The sequence below is a fragment of the Dysidea avara genome, chromosome 3 (genome assembly GCF_963678975.1).
Source record: "Dysidea avara chromosome 3, odDysAvar1.4, whole genome shotgun sequence".
NCBI lineage: Eukaryota > Metazoa > Porifera > Demospongiae > Dictyoceratida > Dysideidae > Dysidea > Dysidea avara.
In genome coordinates, this window is record NC_089274.1 from 8,062,940 (window position 1) to 8,085,042 (window position 22,103).

The 22,103-nt window shown below is 39.9% G+C and overlaps 1 protein-coding gene and 2 long non-coding RNA genes across 10 annotated transcripts; 1 reads left to right on the forward strand and 2 right to left on the reverse strand.

Annotated features, from left to right (window-relative positions):
• Window positions 1-952: 952 nt before the first annotated feature.
• Window positions 953-2,887, reverse strand: LOC136248291 (E3 SUMO-protein ligase ZBED1-like). Its single transcript, XM_066040088.1, has one exon. The coding sequence runs from the start codon at window positions 2,885-2,887 to the stop codon at window positions 953-955; it is 1,935 nt and encodes a 644-aa protein (XP_065896160.1).
• Window positions 2,888-10,152: 7,265 nt separating this feature from the next.
• LOC136249219 (uncharacterized) lies at window positions 10,153-14,875 on the forward strand. 7 transcript variants are annotated; one of them, XR_010698122.1, is made up of 8 exons: window positions 10,153-10,297; window positions 10,366-10,494; window positions 11,539-11,661; window positions 13,899-13,978; window positions 14,049-14,096; window positions 14,143-14,193; window positions 14,639-14,698; window positions 14,755-14,875. It is a non-coding gene; the product is annotated as an uncharacterized lncRNA (long non-coding RNA). The 7 variants fall into 7 exon arrangements; XR_010698121.1 differs by having other exon boundaries at window positions 10,155-10,297; window positions 11,536-11,661; XR_010698119.1 differs by lacking the exon at window positions 11,539-11,661 and adding an exon at window positions 10,973-11,102 and having other exon boundaries at window positions 10,159-10,297.
• Window positions 14,876-17,005: 2,130 nt separating this feature from the next.
• LOC136249215 (uncharacterized) lies at window positions 17,006-20,853 on the reverse strand. Of its 2 annotated transcripts, none has more exons than XR_010698116.1 (4): window positions 17,907-20,853; window positions 17,692-17,836; window positions 17,185-17,248; window positions 17,006-17,132 (listed from the first exon to the last, which is right to left on the reverse strand). It is a non-coding gene; the product is annotated as an uncharacterized lncRNA (long non-coding RNA). The 2 variants fall into 2 exon arrangements; XR_010698115.1 differs by having other exon boundaries at window positions 17,189-17,248; window positions 17,907-20,851.
• Window positions 20,854-22,103: the final 1,250 nt, after the last annotated feature.

Below are 22,103 nucleotides of genomic sequence, written 5' to 3' on the forward strand. Positions count from 1 at the left end.
GTGCAGCTTTTTGGCGACAGACAAAATGTTTCTTCCTTTGGAGCACAGGACAAGCAGAGCAGCAACTGCGCCGTGGGTCAGCAATGGCCAGTACTAAGTAAAGTGCCTGCATGCGAAGTACGGTTATAATTGAAGCTTGTTAGCCATCTGGCTGAGCCATCTATATGCTGAAATTCGGCCAAAATGATGTGATTTTTGTAAACAAACACCAGAATAGTTGATACATCAGTGAGACAGTCTCCAAAAGCAAGGATAAGAAGCTTATAAACACCTAAGAATACGGTTATCTCGCCCAGTAAACGCATAGAGCAATCCAATGCATGAAATAGGCACTCACATGATCGATACTCAAATCTTGGAAAATACAACCATAATCCATTCCAATGACCTTAAAATCACTTGGAATCAAGTGACAATCAGTTTGTGTGCATTAGGTTCAGCATCTCGATTAGCCCAGCAGTCTGAGACTCTCCCTATGATGCGTTCACAGCATAAAACACACCCAGACCATGCCTGAGCAAACAATTAACACAAATATTTACAAAAGGAGCACACTGCGTGGTTCCTATTCAGAAATGAAAGCGACTTCATGGGTATTTCCGCGATTTGAATGTCGATCACGTGAGTGTCTATTTCATGCATTGGATTTAGAGCTGTGAACCTGATAACAAATTCAAAACTGGTTAACTGGCTACCAATAACTGGCAGTTACCGGTTAACTGGTTTCTGTGTAGTGGTGTAATACAAATGTAATTTAGAATATATACATAAAGCCTTTACTAATCAATACATGCTTTACAGGTGTTGTGAAGACCACCCTCGGCATTATGGAATCAAGTTTTATGATAATGTTTCATTATGTTTGTAAATTTTTTTTACAAAAAAGTGAAATACTGACTTACAACTGTTTTACAGTACTACTCAATGTCATATCTACTAATCTAACTGACTGTCACTTTAGTCGCTGATAAGGCAACTTCACTGGTGGTAGGTTATCATGTAAGAAAACCAACTTCTCCACATTCTCTGGTTCTAAAGCACACCTCTTCGCTGTCACAACATTACCTGCCGTACTAAAGAGTCTTTCAGAAGGAACTGATGTTGCCACTATCCCTAAATATTTTTTTGCCATGCATGATAAGTTTGGATAAGAGTGTTGATGATCCTTCCACCACTCCATTGGCTTCCCTTTCAATTCCAATATTGGTTCAGATTTGTAACGGCTTAACTCGGCTATCACCAGTTCATTGTAGGAAACTGTCACAGAGGTGTCTGTGTTTTCAGAAAAGGAGGTTCCCAATAATTTTTCAAGCATGCACTTCTTTCTCACTGGCTCACCACTACTATGATCACCATCTGGTGGTTGTTCATGTTCATCTAATACCATGAGTTCAGGTTCTTCACTGCCATCAGAAGTTGGAGCTGGTGGAGAAAATGTACTTACAATTTCATTGACCAGACAGTCGATTGTATTGGTCTGTTCCACTTCAGTTAAATGTATTAATGACTTTAAACGAGGGTCAAGGAGGGATGCTTTATTCATCAACTCACAGATTTCATTGTCTTGGTACCTGGTTTTCAAGTCATCATTGATAGCTCTTTTCACTCTGGAAATTACTGGAGAGTCTCCACCTTCCTCCAAATTCTTCCATATTTTATCCAGAATAGGCCCTAGAACAGATAAGGTAGGGTACCTGCTAGCGCTAAGGTAAACAGTAGCATCCTTAAATGGTTCTAAAAGTTTGCACAAATCTTCCAGTAGCCTCCATTCTGTAGGGGAGTATTCCAAATGTAATAAGTCTCTGTGGTTATGAAGCACAGCAGCAACAGCAGCTTGTTGCTCACATAACCTTTCAATCATGTCATAAACTGAATTCCATCGATGCGGAACTGCCTGAATTAACTTGTGATGAGGTAAGCCTAATAGCTGTTGCTTTTCTCCCAATTTCTCAAAATCAAGACGAGATTTGTTAAAATGCTCTACTACCTTTCTAGCTCTGGCTACAGCTGTGTGCACTTCTGGTAAAGCAAAAGCTCTTTGCACAGACAAGTTCAATGTGTGGCCAGAACAAGGTAAGTTAAGTATCTTGAGGTCATCTTTCAAGGACTTCTTAATGTTACTGCCATTATCTGTTACAAAAGCTACAACATCTTCATCCAGTTGGATGCACCACTCAGACAGTGCAGCAGTGATTGCTTCACTAATGTGGGTGTGGTCATGTTCACCAGGTAAATGTTGGCACTGTAGCTGATTACTGACCATTTCAAACTCCTCAGTAACATAATGCACTGTGAGTGAAAAGTAGCCATCACCAGCCCTTGACGTCCACATGTCAGTGGTAAGTGTAACGCACTGTTGTCCACTTAATGATCCTCGTACTGCACGCTTCATTTCACAGTACTTCCGGTCAATATGATTCATTACAGTTCTTCTACATGGGACGACGAAGCGAGGCTCCGCTACATCCATAAGGTTTAAAAACCCAGCCCCGTTAACAACACTCACCGGTCTCAAATCTCTCAAAATAAACTCCACAACAGCATTGTTAAGTTCTAGTGCTCGAGCTGAATTCTGTGGTAACCTTTTCACACCTGACGATCGAACGAAACTATCCATGGTTGCAGAGAGATTTAAATCACTTTCATATAACTCGTCGTACTCTTTTCTGTGGTTAGTTCGTAAATGGTTCTTCAAGTTTGTCGTGCCGCCACCGTGAGCAACTTTCTGAGCACAGAGTTTACAGGTAACACGCTTATCTCTCTCAGCGGCCCCACTCCTGTTCTTTTCAACACCGAAATATTTCCACACTGCTGACTTTTGTCGGGAAGAGTAAACAGCTAAGTCCAGTGCTGCTGCACTGCTATGGTTTGAGTGGTCCACCGCCATTTTACTTCTGCCTAAATACCATGCACGTGCACCAAAGAAAAACCGGTTAAACTATTTCACTAACTGATTAACTGTAATATTTTTATTAACCGGTCAGTAATCGTTTTTTTTTAAAACCGGTTCACAGCTCTAATTGGATTGCTCCATGTGTTTACTGGGCGAGATAACCGTATTCTTAGGTGTTTATAATCTTCGTATCCTTGCTGTTGGGGACTGTCTCACTGATGTATCAACCATTCTGGTATTTGTTTGCAAAAATCGCATCATTTTGGCCGAATTTCAGCATATAGATGGCTCAGCCAGATGGCTCAGCCAGATGGCTAACAAGCTTCAATTATAACCGTACTTCGCATGCAGGTACTTTACCTAGTACTGTTCATTGCTGACCCACGGCGCAGTTGCTGCTCTGCTTGTCCTGTGTCCAGAGGAAGAAACATTTTCTGTCGCCAAAAAGCTGCACAGATCGTGCTGCCATCAGAAACCGACCAATAAAATCAAACCACCAATACTTTTGAGTTGATGATAGACTACTTGAACAATGTTGAGAGTGAATATCGTGGCATACGAAGAACCCTATGAACTGCTGCAACAAAAAATCACGTGATTTTAAGACATTTGTATCGTTTTCTACCAGAAGAAAGTGACAAACTTGGTTGCCACGCTGGTGTTATTCAAGTTACACTTAGCCTAACACATGACAATAGTTAGGTAGTTGATTGGAGGATATAGATTTTTCGCGTTGCGGACCCTACCTATGGCCTATCTGCAAACCAAATTGAAGCGAATCCGTTGTTCCATTGCGAAGTTTGACGTGAATTTGTAGCGCAATCAAGGGTAATTTTGTTCAAAAACTTTGAAAATGTTAATCTAACCTGTCAGCCCAAGCTCATATTTTCGATTTTCAAAGATTTATAGTAAGACCATACGCTCAGCTAATTGCACACCAAAAACCGTAAGAATCCATGCAGCACATGTGGAGTAGCAGTCGATTTATCAGCAGCTGTTCGGTTGAAATACAAAGAAATATTCGCGAACTTTTAAAAATACGCACTGCTGCTTTCTCCCAAATGGTATGAACTTTCTACTTGATTTATAAGCTGCAGATGAGTGGTACTTTAGTCTGCATACTTGTAAAAGAGAATTGGTAACCTGTGGAAGGTTCTACTTGCTTGTTTTTCGAAGTGTCCGGAATTAGCCGCACGTTGCATTTTTACATGCTATTAAATTTTGTTTCATAACTCCTCAGCAGTTCATCGTATCGAAACGAAGCTTGTACTGCAGATGCACCGTAAGATAGGCTTTACAACGATTCCTAGAGTTTGTCTTAACTCGTTGTGAGTCCAATGTTAGATCACTTTTATCAAAGAGTGTCCGGAATTACCCTCATTAGAGAGAATAAACGTCTTAATGATTAAGACAAAATATACATTACAAGCATACGGGGGCCTAGACACAGGGGTACCATGTGCTGATGGATCAGTACAGGAGCCCTGGCAAGACTTACATTAACTAAAGGTAAATTAAATTACAATACACAAAAAAAAACTATATATACATATATGTAATACTTAAAGTTTACCTAAGGTGGTCTAAAAGATCCCAGCCCGGGGAGGCCCTAGAATTAAAAATTCTGTAAGAACAGGACACAGCAATGCGAGCTGCCTGCTCAAACAAGAATCTTATGGTTTTCTTTGGCACTTCACAAGCAGTAGCCATTTGAGCAATTGTTTCAGACAAAAAGTGGCCTAAACAACCAATTTCAATTGGAACAAGATTGACAGTTAGCCCAGAAAGCTGGAGGTCATATTGCAAGGAGCTATATCGATCTTCCTTTCTAGCTCTAGCAGCAAGAAGATGTTGCTGGGTATTAGTTGGTACTGTCAATTCGAACAAACAAATGGAATAATTAGAAACCAATACCAAGTCAGGCCTGCTGAGGGTGGAGGAAAGATTGGTTGGGATGGTACTAGGGGGGCTGGAACTAGCTAGATAACCTGGAAGGTCAGCGTAAAGTTTGAATGTTTCAGGTAAATGCTGTTGGAGCCCATGAACAAGGACCTGTAAAAATGAATCATGTCTCCAAGTATACCTGCCTTGATCTAGAGCAGCAGGACAGCCAGTCAAAATATGGTTTGTTGTGGGTTGAGGAGCTTGACAAAGAGCACATCTAGGATCAGTAATGATGTTCCATCTGGCCAGGTTCATAGGGGTTGGTAGAGTGTCACAACCAGCACGTAGCAGGAAGGACAGCTGTTTTTTTCAGGGAGGCCATACATCAATCTCTTCCACAGAGGGCAAGCTTGCTCCAGAGTTACAATATCTAAAAATTTATTTTGAACAGTTAATGGTTCCAGTTTTGATTTCCAATATTCAATGTGAGCAGAACGTAAGTTGTGGCGAGCATGGTTCTTGAAAGTTGCAGAGTGAATGTTGGCAACTGAAGCCTTAGCAGCAGATAAACAGTCAAGGACAGTGGAAGAGATATCAGATCTGTTAGCTAAAATGGAATGTCGCAGCTCTATAATCAGTGGATCAACTGACCGTTCAATAGCCAGAATGTATGAAAGTTTGGCTGATTGCTTCAGGTGTGGTAAAAAGGGGAGATCCAACACATCCGGGTGGAAAACAGTTCCAGGAGTACAATTTCTGGGGAGGTTCAACCAATTTTTCACAAATTTCAATACTGATGACTGTGCTGAAATAATAGAAGACACGGTAAGCCTCTCAACAGCTAAATGAAAATGTAGAACAGAAGACACAAAGTTTTTTAAGATCCATATCTTATATTCTCCCCGAACAGAACACTTATCGATGGATTGTAAAAATTGTAAAATTTGTTGCTTCATGTTAGCAGAAGCTACCGATCGAGCAATAGTTGGAGAAACACCAATAGTGTGACCCAGAAACTTAGTACAATCCACATTACAGATATTAATGGTATTCCCAGCCGCCATTGAAAATACAGTAGAGGAAAGCATATGATGACCATTAAAGTAAAGGGAAATACACTTTGGAGGTTGAAATTCAAAACATATGTCTATTGCCTTTAGGACAAGTGATGATAAAGCCTGCTGATGAGACTTGACATCTTGGAGATGACAGTCAAGTCATCACAAAACCCTTTGCTCTATGCATTGATGAATAACAAATCTTAGGTAGAGCAGCAGCTGCACTAGTAGAGGTTGATGGTTGGGTATTATTAGGTTTATCAGAGCGATAAACTTTGCGATATCTGCCTGCATAGCACCATTCCACAGTGTGAAGATCCACAGACTGCTCACTATCACCATTATCATAAACTAGATCACAGGAGCCATCACAATGATAAGAGGTCACGATTGCTCTGTACCAACCAGATGGTGAATCATCCGAGGAATCAGACCATAACACATAGATTGCAGTCTCAACAGGAGGCAGCCCAACTCTGTTGGGCTGCCTTACTAGCTACACTGCTTTAGGCGGTGGGGTCTATTCTACGGAACGGAATGATGGACTAAACCACGGAACGGAATGCTTTCTCAAATTGAAGCTTGCAACTTACCATTGCTGAAACTGCCCTTACAAGTTATCAGTGGCACCTCCAGTGGGTCATTTAACATAAGATAAAATAATTACATCCCAGTGCGTGGGAGTATCAAAGCGCCGCGCTGGGTTATAACTACCATACAGTTAGACAGAGCGGCACTACTACTGTTGCGGAGCCACTCAGTCTCTTTCGTGACATCATAATGACCGCGAATGGCATTGTTTACCAATGGAACAAAGAGCCAAATAAGGAAATATTGATACAAAACACACCAATACAGCACTTAAAACTAGCTAAATCTTACAAGAAAACTGTTAATCCTTTACACAGTAACACTACAAGTTACCAATACGATAGTTTAACCTCGAGTTTAACAAATGTCAAGAATAGTCCGTGACGATTTTTGCTCCAGCAATCACTCCCAACAGTCACTATGGTGAAGAACTAACTTCCTCTAGCTTCATCGTTCTATCTTGGACTATGGTAGCCACTTGTTAGTCTTTATTTTTCTCTTGTACACCACGCGACACCACCATACCAACTTCCGACGAAGGCGAATCATACCTGGAACCGCTGCTTCATATCACCGTCCTTCGCTACAGTTTGTAGGCAGTATGTAAGGTCTCTCTTGTGGCTACGAAGTAGAATCTGCACACAATTCGGACGTATGGAACGCCATTTGTAACAAAAATATACCTGACTCCAGCTACCTTATTATCGCCGATAATAAAACACCATCCTTATTATCGCCAATAATAACACTTATTATCGCCGATAATAAGACCTCGCCTTATTATCGCCGATGATAAGATTACAGCTTATTGTCGCCGATGATAAGGACTCTAACTTATTATCGCCGATAATATGCAGCGCTTATTTTCCTAGGATATAATTAAGACAGCGCTTAAATTATGTCCTCGGGCGTATGCCGTTTGTAACAAAAATATACCTGACTCCAGCTACCTTATTATCGCCGATAATAAAACACCATCCTTATTATCGCCGATAATAAGACCCCGCCTTATTATCGCCGATGATAAGATTATAGCTTATTATCGCCGATAATACGACAGCGCATATTTTCCTAGGATGTAATTAAGACTGCGCTTAAATTATGTACTCGGGCGCGTATATAGATCTATTAGCTTTTATCTTTAATAATATTAAAGAACGAAGTGGATATTTAGTCGGTCACCGGCTAAACATTCAAAAATATATTTCGCCGGTCGTTTGTTGTATAAACATTAGAAGTGTCACCTATAACTCGAGTATCAAACACATTAGTTGTATGAAGGTAAGTTTTTGGGTGAGTTCGAGGCGAGCTAGGGTTGGAGCCGCGAGCGAAGCGAGCGTCCAAAAACTTACCTTTATACAGACAGTGAAAGTCATCATTATGTTTAACAGGCAAACATCAGGTTATAGTATGTTCGCGTTGAGCTGAATCCTCAAAAACATTTAATAACTCTTGGATGCAATTACACACGATCTTGAAATTTCGCTCATTTGCAGTACTGCTTGATCCGCTAAAAATATTTCAAAATCTTGTTGTTCAAATGTTTGACATAATATTTATGGCCAATCAAAATTTTCACAATACATTTCCTATGGAGAAGCCATATAAGTACAGTGTCCATTAGAGCCCTTTCCCAAACTTGTAATGGAGCCAAACCGTACGTGTCTGTAGTTGACACCTTTGCTGTTACCAATAATCATCTGGTTGGCAGAAATGTTAACTCTGTTGAGAAAAAACCCACTTTTAATTTTTAGCTGTTTTTCAGGGTTCGGCTCAACGTGAACATACTATAGTGTTAGGGTAGGGTTCAGCTTTTGGTTTCTTTTTCACTGCTTAGCTGTGGGTTAGACTAGCTATATAGCATTTTATATTTGTGACATTTAAATAGTACAGAAACAAGAAGAGTAACCAGCAAGTACCATCGGTACAGTGGTAGAGCGTTGGTACAGTGGTAGAGCGTTGGTACAGTGGTAGAGCGTAGGTACTCCAACCTGGATGTGTGGGTTCGAGCCTCAGTCAGATCACAATTTTTTTTCTTCGTTTCTTATACCTTTTTGTGTCACGATTTTTTCTAAGTTTTTAACCTCTGTATAGCTGGTCTTTGACGTGACCGGTTAAATAAATCTAGAAATCCTTAGCCAGTGACCGGTTAAATATCAACAGCCATTAATGTTAGCTAGCTAAGTCAGGGCTGCTTTACCTTAGTAACACATTAGTAATACCTTAGTATAGGTAAACAAAGATAAATTTTCTCTCCCATCTTATTCTAGGATTTCTATTAACTAAGAAAAACTTACTAGTAATTATTTGTATACAGGCTCAAATTGAGAAAATATAAAGAAAGTGAATTAATATTATACAGTCAGTTTGCTTTTGGATATTTAATGTCTCCATCTAGTCTGGCGGCGCCCGCCCCTTCGCACGGAGTAAAGGTCTGGTTTGCTTAGTATCACCGAGTTGTTCTGGAGGAATTTAATTTGAATGTAATGACGTAATGAAAATGGTCTTAACAGAAGTGCTTCACTCAAAATTGTGGCAGTGATATTAAACTTCCTTCGCCTTTACACAGGCGAAAGTGGATTGGTCTACTTTTATAGAATAGATATGTCTCCCTACCTAGGAAATCAGAGCGTAACCCGGGTTTTTCGCGTATCAAACAAGGCGAAAAGCCCTTCCCGAAATAACACTTTCTTCTCTTTGTTCTTTATTAGCTAACTCCTTTTGTTTCTTTCAGCACTGTTAGGGAATTTGATTCATTCTTCTGATGTAACATAAACAAAAATGCGCTGATTAAACGTGGAGCGTTCTGATTGGTTGCACCAGTTTTTGGTAATCCGGTACAACTCCACTATACTAAGCATACCAGATCCTTACTCTATGCAAAGGGGCGGGCGCCGCCAGACTAGTCTCCAACTGCAACAAAAATTCGATGAATCCATGCATCTCATCGCTGGTTGTCTGAACATTCTGAAAGTGATACCTCACTCAATAAACCATATATTCTGTTTATTAGACTGAATAAAGTCATGATCACCTAGCCTTTTCCTGTCACCAGTAACTTTCTAGTTAATTTCTCTGTGGATATTATGCTCTGAAACTGAGGAAACTGAGTGGTCTATCTTGTCAAGATCAGCAGAAACAACTGACATCAAATCGGTTACTGTATTGTAGTAACAAAACTTACCTTGGTCATGTAATAAATGAATTGAAGAGACCTGCTTGATATATCAGGTAGTAGAACAATCACTGCATGAGACAGCTATTAATATTTTATTGTTATCCCATTCCATTTCCTGGAGACTCCACTGATAAAATGCAATTTCAGCAATGATAGCGGCTAGCCAAGCTGCGAGTTTTGATTCAGAAAGCATTCCATTCTGTAAAATAGACTCCATCCTGTATTCAACTCACTACTCAGGCTGAGATATCTGGCATTTAGTCCACTACTCTGTTAATGAATCATTGATGTTCACGCAATATAGCCTCCTTGAGGTATCTGAATGTTTGCTCCTCACACACCGCACAAAATTCCTTTAGATTCTGCTTAGACTGAGTTGGTTCAGCTTGTCACCATACTTGTTTCCTTTGTACTATAATACTGATTTATGCCGATTAGAAAGGCTGGGCCCCAGACTGTACATTCTAAAGTCAAAGTAAGCAAAAACAACTCACATAAAAACAAGTCATGCATTAAGTTCCCTACTTGATACATCCGAAGATGAACACATTGAGTCAGCTATTCCCACAATTAGTATTTCGTTACTAATGACAACCAACAAGAACCCACAATCGATCCTTAAATTCGTTTTATCTTTCTTGGGGTGCGTTTGATTACCTGCTGGAAGTGCCACCGATAACTTGTACAGCAATGGTAAGCTGCTAGCTTCAATTTGAGAAAGCATTCCGTTCCGTAGTTTAGTCCATCATTCCGTTCCGTAGAATAGACCCCACCCTTTAGGCTTCCCACAATCAATCGTGCCACAGTGTTCTGTGCTGAATACTCAGCGAGCGAGTCCATCTCGGAGTCGATTGACCTGGACCAGTTGGATTTGAGTGATGCTTGTGTAGGTACGTGTTTAGTTTTATATACTTTGTCTGTGTTTATTTCTGTCTTTATAAGTGAAGTTCTTACTGAAAACGTAGTACAGACTCTGCCTTCTGTCCCTCCAGTCCTTGCTCCAGTCACTGACTAGTATCAAGCTGGGACTACATTGTGCTATTTATGTACTTATTTGGTATTATTTCCCACCAGCATCAGTGGTGCTGGAGCATTTCTAGATGCTTTAATTTGCACCAATGAATGTTCAGCCCCCTACCACTCACCCCTACCCTCCACACAGGCCTGTTAAGTCCAAAGCTGTCCTAACATAGGAGCCATGATTGAACTATCCTCCTGCCTATGGCTTAGTACTTCTGTTTTGTTTTTTTTGTTTGTTTTTTTTGTGCGACTTTGGTGAATCTATCTTCATGTTTTAATCCTTTGTGATGACGTTTTACTTTCTCAAAAATTTTCAACTATGCTACAGTAATCTTTTAATCTTTACAGGGATGCACTGAAAATCAGTATTCAGTTACTGAGTGGACCCCCTGTTAAAAAATTACAATCTACCAAAGATACCGCGGGTTGCTACACTTGATTTTCAACCAATATCTCATGCTGATAACATAATAAGCAAGTAAAATTTTCCATCAGGAATTATATTGGGTACTGTACTGCCAGCCAGTTTGCATAGACTTTTGTCTATATGCAATTAGGGACAGTAATCCTATCAATACTGATGTGTGAACATAATTTTGTCACAAGCCATCAATTAAAAATGTGCTAGTCAGTGATTGTAATTTATGTGATGCATTCTAATTTTATTTCAACATTCACACTGCACTTAAATTTCTCACTTGTACAGTAATTATTAATTATAGGTGTGAAAAAACACAGGCATGTGAATACTAGTACTAGTGAACACAATATTGTAGTGTATGTAGTTAAAGAGTGAGTCACTTCCATACAATAGATCCATGCATGTGCACTGCATGCGTGCGTACGTGTGTGTGATGTGTATGTGTGAGTGTGTAAAGTTGTGTATCTGTGTCTGTCCTTATCTCCCCCAGCAGGTGATAGTTCAGGTGGGACTTTAGGTGCCCACACCTTCACCTGTGTGACATGGTGCAGCCTCCTGCGGGTTACTAGTACATAGCTACTGGGATATTCAAGCCTACCTAGTGAACCATCACTGTGTGTGTGCAGTGTGTGTGTGTGTGTGTTTGTAGTGTACGTGTAGTGTGTGCGTGTTGTGTGTGCATTTGTGTATGTGTGTAGTATGTATGCAATGCTTGTAGGACATCTGGCCAAAATTGGTGTTTGTCTGAGCATATTAGCAAGGATTGTGTATGTGTGTAGTGTAGTGTGTATGTGTGTAATGTAGTGTAGTGCGCACGTGTGAGTAGTGTAGTGCGCGTGTGTAGTGTGCTTAATGTGGTGTAGTGTGCATAATGTGGTGTAGTATGTGTGTGTGTAGTATGTGTGTGTGTATGTATGTATGTATGTATGTATGTGCGTGCGTGCGTGCGTGCGTGCGTGCGTGCGTGCTTGTGTGTGTGTAGTGTGCACTGTGTGTGTGTATTGTGCAGTGTGAGTATTGTGCAGCGTGTGTGTGTAGTGCGTGTGCGTGTGTGTGTGTGTGTAGTGTTCAGTGTACGTGTGTGTGTGTAGGTGTGCGCAGTGTGTGTAGGTGTGCGCAGTGTACGTGTGTAGTGTATGTGTGTAGTATGTGTGCAGTGCTTGTAGGACATGACATTTTCCGGCCAAAATTGGTGTTTGTCCTTGCATATTAGCAAGGATTATGTGTGTGTAGTGTAGTGCGTGTGTGTGTGTATTGTAATGTATTGTACATGTGTAGTGTAGTGTAGTGTGTGTGTGAGAGTATTGTAATGTAGTGCATGTGTGTAGTGTAGTGTAGTGTGTGTGTGTGTGTGTGTGTGTGTATTGTAATATAGTGCATGTGTGTAGTGTAGTGTAGTGTGTGTGTGTGTGTGTGTGTGTGTGTGTATTGTAATATAGTGCATGTGTGTGTAATGTAGTGTAGTGTGTGTGTGTAATGTAGTGTGTGCATGTGAGTAGTGTAATGCGCATGTCTGCAGTGTACATAATGTGGTGTAGTGTGTGTGTGTAGTGTACGTGTAGGTAGTGTGTGTGTGTGTGTGTGTGTGTGCATTTGTGTGCTGTGTGCACGTTTGTGTGTGTTTTGTGTGCTTAGTGTATGTGTGTAGTATGTATGCAATGTTTGTAGGACATCCAGCCAAAATTGGTGTCTGAGCAAGGATTGTGTATGTGTGTGTAGTGTAGTACGTTTGTGTATTGTAATGTAGTGTAGTACGTTTGTGTATTGTAGTGTAGTGTATGTGCGTAGTATAGTGCAGTGTGTGTGTGTGTGTGTGTTGTACTATAGTGCATGTGTGTGTAGTGTAGTGTAGTGTAGTGTAATGTAGTGTAGTGTGTATGTGTGTAATGTAGTGTAGTGCGCACGTGTGAGTAGTGTAGTGCGCGTCTGTGTAGTGTGTTTAATGTGGCATAGTGTGCATAATGTGGTGTAGTGTGTATGTGTGTAGCATGTGTGTGTGTATGTATGTATGTACGTGCGTGCGTGCGTGTGTGGTGTGCACTGTGTGCGTATTGTGCACTATGTGTGTGTGAGTATTGTGCAGCGTGTGTGTGTGCGTGTGTGTGTATGTGTAGTGTTTGGTGTACGTGTGTAGTGTGTGTGTGTGTGGTGTGTGTGTGTGTGTGTAGGTGTGCGCAGTGTATGTGTGTAGTATGTATGCAGTGCTTGTAGGACATCTGACATTTTCTGGCCAAAAGTGGTGTTTGTCCTTGCATATTAGCAAGGATTGTGTGTGTAGTGTAGTGCGTGTGTGTATTGTAATGTAGTGTATGTGTGTCGTGTAGTGCGTGTGTGAGAGTATTGTAATGTAGTGCATGTGTGTAGTGTAGTGCAGTGCGTGTGTGTATTGTAATATAGTGCATGTGTGTGTAGTGTAGTGTGTAATGTGGTGTAGTGCGTATGTGTGTAGTGTAGTGCGTGCGTGTGAGTAGTGTAGTGCGCATGTGTGTAGTGTGTGTGTGTGCGTGTGAGTAGTGTAGTGCGCATGTGTGTAGTGTGTGTGTGTGCGTGTGTGTCCATTGTGTAGTATTTGTGTGTGTGTGCACTGTGTGTGCGTGTGCACTGTGTGTGTGTATTGTGCAGTGTATATGTGTATTGTGCAGCACGTGTGTGTGTAGTGTTCAGTGTACGTGCGTGTGTGTAGTGTGTGTTTGTGTTTGTCCATGAATTTCCGCATATACATTGAAGGGTTAGTAGGAAAGGCACACAACTGTTCATGTAATTGAAGTGTTATGCAGATACCCTGGGTTGGTATTTGACCATTAGTATGGTAGCTATTTCACATTGTGTTTGCTGTGCTCATTTTAATCACAGTGTGGCTACAAGGAACTACAAGCATGATATCAGTGATGTGTGATGGTCTGGTGTCACCAGCATGATGCAAACTCTGTAAGGTGGGTGTGTTAGAAGTAATTGTTGCTATAGTAACCATTGATGATTGTCAAATGTTTATGATTTACATAGCTGGTAACAGCTGTGTGACATATAACCAACCTACAATGACTTCTCCAGGTATGCAAAAAGGTGTGTCCACAGTGACCATATCATTCACTCCTAGGTACAGCTTTTCAAGAAAAGTGAAGAGGGGAGCAAATCCAGCAATTGTTCAGTGAGTTGAGTTTTTTGGCTATGCAGTACATAGCATGTCTACCTGTATGTAAATCAACAGTTTGTTTCTGTTTCCTGTTCTACGAATGTTTGGCTTACATACTTAATAAATATTTAGGTTTAAAGGAAGAAAATTCATCCCTCCTGGAGGAGATTGAGTGTTGCGCTCGACTAGACATTGGGTGGCCTGCAGTTCAAATCCTGGGGTAGGAGGAATTTTTTCCTTTCTTTGGCCCTTTTCTGTTACACCTTATTGTTAGTTAGGTAACCATTTAAAGTCTCCAGTTCCCATTAGATTAGGCAATCCAAAGGCTGCAGCACATGTTACTGTCAGACCTTCAGTGCTAGTCACCATAAAGCTCTAATAACAATAACGTACCTCTACACACATTGCATACTTCTGTGTTGTCAAAAGAAATTGTGCGTAACCAATGCTTTCCTTGTAGTTGAGCTACGTGATTAGTTGAGACTCAGTCAACACCTGCTCACAGAAATGATTTATTTGTGTAGGTGAGCTGTACTAGTGTAAGGCATATTAAATGCATGGTTTTTCCCCATGTAGCTGTTGAGGATTGGCAATGTGACAGACGGTCATAGCTACTATGAACAACCTATTGTACTTACTTATGCACATATTTTTGTTTTTTGCTTGATGTGATATTTACTATATTTTGACTTTTTAATTATGTCAGATTAACTGGTAATATATAATTCAGGGGTTGAGTCACTAACAATTGTCACATGGGAATATATTGTTTATGGCAATTTACATTGTATTTACCGTACATTCAACTAACAGAAATCACACACACATGACCATAACAGCAATTGCAAGTGTCTGAACTTATTCACTCATATGTATCATATAGCATGGGGAAAAATTAATATTGGTAATGTGACATCACTGTATAAATTGTATAGGCACAGAGTGGAGTTTTTGATCTGGCAACAGTGAAATTCACTTAACAATATAATGTTAAAAGGCTATGATGTATACAGAACAATCAGTCAAGAATGAAATATAAAATAAACTATATTTAATGAGGAGTCATGATCAGTGCATGGTATTGGTAAGCAGGACTGATGGCTACTCTATAATTGTACATGCCTGAACGGTCTAGATCTGATACATTGTGCACTAATGTACATGTGTATGTATTATTAGATAATATTACAGACCTGTGCATTGTGTAGGGTTGACATACATAGCTTGAACTTAGTTTCCCAGAACATGTACATGCTTTATTGATCATGTGATAGTGTTCAAATTTCCATATTGATTATTTAGAAACAGTAAAGCAAGCACAAATGTAATAACAGTGTAATAGTGTATCAGTTCCTAGTACTTTCTACTGTGACAATTTAGTAGATTCTTACAATTGTTGTGATGTTGTGTGATTTCCTTTCCCGGCGGCCAAGAAATGGCTGTGATGGTAGGTTAATGGTAAAAATTTAATAACAACAATTCAGGTGAATTTGGTGCCGCTTGGTCTTAGCACAAAATTCACCTAAATTGTCGTTATTAAAATTTTTACCATTACGAAGACACAATATGTAGATAGAAAATGTATATATAATAGCATAAGGACCATGCATGCATATGATACATGGCTTTTTTTTTTTACATGCAAACATAATAATGACATGAAAAACTAGGTATATAGCAGTAAGCAGTCATGAGTTGTTTTGTCATGAATCATGATCAATTATCACATTTTTAATTGCATCATGATTTATGGTGGTACAGTACATTATAGTAGCTATTACTTGGTCTATACACTTTTGTCCTCCAAAATGATTAATCCAGCTGGTATGAATACATATCCAGACTGCATGATAACATAATTATTCTGAATAACAATTCTCATATCCATTAAACACCAAATGTGCAATGTTTGTGTCAGTATAACAAGTTACTGCAAGCTGCATACAAAGCCAGCAGCTATATACTCTAGTTACAGTTATAGACACTTATCCTCTGCTTTGCTTCAGAATCATTATTATGCAGCCACACGCAGTTGTGAGAATCTCCTAAGTTGTATGAACAACCTGTATACTATTATATTACCACATAAGCTGTATAGTCATGTCAACCTTATGTTTCAAACAATGCATACCCCTGTAATATTATCTAATAATACATACACATGTACATTAGCCTACATATAGCTGCATGGATGTATCACAATTTAGATGTATATATGCCATTGCAGATTAGCCATCAGTCCTTGGTGATACTGCTTGCCAATACTATGCACTGATTATAATATGACTCCTTATTGGAGTATTCAGTTGAACCTGTCTTAATGGCTACCTGTATAGAAAGACCACTGGTACCTTTCTAAAAAGACCAATTAACTTTAAAATTTTCAACTGAAGAAGTTGTACTCCAGGCCAATTAATCCACCTGTTTAAAGTAGCCACCTGCCTACTGAGGCCAACAATGTTGGTTTGAAATTAGACATGTATATACAGGTTACACATTGATTGATTATTCCATGTACAAATTGTAAAGTGAAGTCATGTTTCACCATTTCCAAAATCAGATTATTTACAAACTCCACTCTGTGTACATACATATTCACTGTATATTATGTGAACATATCAGTTTTGACTGTCAATATCATCACAATCCCCTTCTAATTTCCTAGAAAGAGGCCAGGAATCTAGATGTTATGCATAGGAGTGTATGAGCTCAGACACTTGCCGTTATGGCCATGTGTGTGTGCGTGTGTGTGATTTCCTTTAGTTGAATGTAAATATAATGCATAAAAGTAAACTCCCACGATAGATGTGGTGATTTAACCCCTGCACCACTCACTTTACTACCAGTTAACCCAACAAAATTATAAAGTCAAAGTATAGTAAATATAAAATTGAACAAAAACACATAATTAGGTAGCAGCTATTACTGTTTGTCACATTGCCAATCCTCAACAGCTACATGGGGAAAAACCATGTATTTAATATGCCTTGCACTAGTACAGCTCACCTACACAAATAAATCATTTCTGTGAGCAGGTGTTGACTGAGTCTCAACTGATCACGTAGCTCAACTACAAGGAAAGCATTGGTTACGCACAATTTCTTTTGATAACACAGAAGTATGCAATGTGTGTAGAGGTACGTTATTGTTATTAGAGCTTTATAGTGACTAGCACTGAAGGTCTGACAGTAACATGTGCTGCAGCTTGGATTGCCTAATCTAATAGGAACTGGAGACTTTAAATGGTTACCTAACTAACAATAAGGTGTAACAGAAAAGGGCCAAAGAAAGGAAAAAATTCCTCCTACCCCAGGATTTGAACTGCAGGCCACCCAATGTCTAGTCGAGCGCAACACTCAATCTCCTCCAGGAGGGATGAATTTTCTTCCTTTAAACCTAAGCATTTATTAAGTATGTAAGCCAAACATTCGTAGAACAGGAAACAGAAACAAACTGTTGATTTACATACAGGTAGACATGCTATGTGCTGCACAGCCAAAAAACTCAACTCACTGAACAATTGCTGGATTTGCTCCCCTCTTCACTTTTCTTGAAAAACTGTACCTAGGAGTGAATGATATGGTCACTGTGGACACACCTTTTTGCATATCTGGAGAAGTCATCGTAGGTTGGTTATATGTCACACAGCTGTTACCAGCTATGTAAATCATAAACATTTGACAATCATCAATGGTTACTATAGCAACAATTACTTCTAACACACCCACCTTACAGAGTTTGCATCATGCTGGTGACACCAGACCATCACACATCACTGATATCATGCTCGTAGTTCCTTGTAGCCACACTGTGATTAAAATGAGCACAGCAAACACAATGTGAAATAGCTACCATACTAATGGTCAGTGTTGGGCAAGTTACTTTGTAAAAGTAACTAGTTACATATTACATATTACTTGCAACTGAACTATTTAGTTACAGTTACATATTACTCATAAAATAAAGTAACTATAATAATATTACATATTATATTACTATGTGTCCACAACCTTAAGCTGTCACGTGTGAAACTACCACTTTATCACGTGACATGATTGCGTTGTTGGACAATGTGCAAATCTTGGTTACAAGTAAGAAGCTGGTGAATAAGCTTCATTTAGTAGGCTTTGTTACTTCATTGTGGCTAGGCGTTACTCAGAGGATAACAACGAGATTAGTAACTTCGTTACTTGTAGTAATAATATTACGTAATATTAGACTCATTACAGTAACTATATTACTTAGGTAACGCGTTACATTTGTAAGTAAAGTAACTTGAGTTATATTACCCGTTTATATAGCGTATTTCGTTATATTACTTAGTTACTACTAAAGTAATAATATTAAGTAACGCATTACTTATGTAACGTGTTACTCCCAACACTGCTAATGGTCAAATACCAACCCAGGGTATCTGCATAACACTTCAATTACATGAATAGTTGTGTGCTTTTCCTATTAACCCTTCAATGAATATGCGGAAATTCATGGACAAACACACACACACACACACACACACACACTACACACACGCACGTACACTGAACACTACACACATACGTACTACACCACATTACACACTACACTACACACACATGCACTATATTACAATACACACACGCACTGCACTACACTACACACATGCACTACATTACAATACTCTCACACACGCACTGCACTACACGACACACATACACTACATTACAATACACACACGCACTACACTACACACACAATCCTTGCTAATATGCAAGGACAAACACCACTTTTGGCCAGAAAATGTCAGATGTCCTACAAGCACTGCATACATACTACACACATACACTGCGCACACCTACACACACACACGTACACCGAACACTACACTCACACACACACACACACACACACACACACACACACACACACACACACACACACACACACACACACACACACACGCACGCACGCACATACATACATACACACACACATGCTACACACATACACGCTACACCACATTATGCACACTATGCCACATTAAACACACTACACAGACGCGCACTACACTACTCACACGTGCGCAATACACTATATTACACACATACACACTACACTACATTACACACACTACACTACACTACACTACACACACATGCACTATAGTACAACACACACACATGCACTGCACTATACTACGCACATACACTACATTACAATACACAAACGTACTACACTACACACACATACACAATCCTTGCTAATATGCTCAGACAAACACCAATTTTGGCCGGATGTCCTACAAGCATTGCATACATACTACACACATACACAAATGCACACACACACACACTACCTACACGTACACTACACACACACACACACACACACACACATACACACACACACACACTACACACACACACATACACACACACACACTACACAGTAGCTATGTACTAATAACCCGCAGGAGGCTGTACCATGTCACACACGTGAAGGTGTGGGCACCTAAAGTCCCACCTGGACTATCACCTGCTGTGGGAGATAAGGACAGACACAAATACACAACTTTACACACTCACACATCACACACACGTACGCACGCATGCACACGTTACACATGCATGCAGTACACATGCATGGATCTATTGTATGGAAGTGACTCACTCTTTTACTACATACACTACAATATTGTATTCACTAGTACTAGTATTCACATGCCTGTGTTTTTTCACACCTATAATTAATAACTACTGTACAAGCGAGAAAATTATAGTGCAGTGTGAATATTGAAATAAAATTAGAATGCATCACATAAATTACAATCACTGACTAGCACATTTTTAATTGATGGCTTGTGACAAAATTATGTTCACACATCAGTATTGATAGGACTACTGTCCCTAATTGCATATAGACAAAAGTCTATGCAAACTGGCTGGCAGTACAGTACCCAATATAATTCCGGATGGAAAATTTTACCTGCTTATTACATTAGCAGCATGAGATATTGGTTGAAAATCAAGTGTAGCAACCCGCGGTATCTTTGGTAGATTGTAATCGTAATTTTTTAACAGGGGATCCACTCAGTAACTGAATACTGATTTTCAGTGCAGCCCTGTAAAGATTAAAAGATTACTGTAGCATAGTTGAAAATTTTCGAGAAAGTAAAACATCATCACAAAGGATTAAAGCATGAAGATAGATTCACCAAAGCTGTACAAAAAAAACACAAAAAACAGTGCAAAGTAAAAGTACTAAGCCATAGGCAGGAGGATAGTTCAATCATGGCTCCTATGTTAGGACAGCTTTGGACTTAACAGGCCTGTGTGGGGGGTAGGGGTAGTCTCGCGTGGCCAGACCGCTTTTTTCCGTATATTGAGTGGGGAAAAAAGGGTCTAGTGCAACTCCAATAGCTGTTTACTTCTGAGCAGTCCCCACATTCCGGGGACGCTAATTGAATAACATTGGTCACAAAGGAGTGCCATGACGTCAGTAAAACTATGAAGTATTCCTACACTCCTGCTCCGGTTGTGAGTCTTGTTACACGATGAGGATTAACTTTCAAGACGCTATAAAAGAGACATCGGAGCAAATTAAGATTCGTTTAAAGGATAAACAGATCTCTAGTTAACTTACTGACGTCATGGCACCTCCTTTGTGACCAATGTTCGAGCCAATGTTATTCAATTAGCGTCCCCGGAATGTGGGGACGGCTCAGAAGTAAACAGCTATTGGAGTTGCACCAGACCCTTTTTTTCCCCACCCAATATACGGAAAAAAGCGGTCTGGCCACGCGAGACTAGGGTAGGGGTGAGTGGTAGGGGGCTGAACATTCATTGGTGCAAATTAAAGCATCTAGAAATGCTCCAGCACCACTGATGCTGGTGGGAAATAATACCAAATAAGTACATAAATAGCACAGTGTAGTCCCAGCTTGATACTGGAGCAAGGACTGGAGGGACAGAAGGCAGAGTCTGTACTACGTTTTCAGTAAGAACCTCGGTAAGAACTTCACTTATAAAGGCAGAAATAAACACAAAGTATATAAAACTAAACACGTAACTACACAAGCATCACTCAAATCCAACTGGTCCAGGTCAATCGACTCCGAGATGGACTCGCTCGCTGAGTATTCAGCACAGAACACTGTGGCACGATTGATTGTGGGAAGCCTAAAGCAGCGTAGCTAGTATACTGCTAATCACTCCGTATTCCAATACCGTACACTACTCTAGTGCCCGTATGGACCTATAGCCCAAACTAACGCACCATGTACCTTTGGACTATTTATCCATATAATTTAAGATAATAGGTTGATGGTGCAACAAAGTTTGCGTAACAGAGTGGTTCGTGGTTTGCCAATGACTGTGTATATGAGATGGGGTCGTTCCACATGGCTTGCACAATATTCAAATTTCATGGATGTCTGCATGATGACACAAGATTAAATGAGACCTGTAAAAGAACAAGCAGGCACTGAATTTAACCTTAAATTAAACACACATGCAACTTGCCTGGAACATCAGTCGCAACACCAAAGACACTTGCTTGGATATCCTCATGGCTTAACTATGGAGTGACATGTGTAATTAATGGGATGTACAACACAATTTTCTTTTCTGCAAGAACTTTTTAACACCAAGTAAGGGCACTACCAGCTCACCTACAAGAGCATTTCACAAGAGATGTGATATTAACTTGTTTACATCAAGTACAACCAATAATATTATGTGGTGTATGTGTGTGAACATGCGCGTATAGTGTTTGCACATTTCGTGTGTGTCTTGTGCTTGTATATAATGTAAGCGTGTGTTTGTGTGTAGTGAAATAAAAATAATAGCATGATGTTTGTGATCTCTTTCATAACCCCCAGCAAAGCATCTTGCTCTACAAGTGGCAAACCAAGTTGATAAGTTGTCCTCAGGACACTACAGCCACTA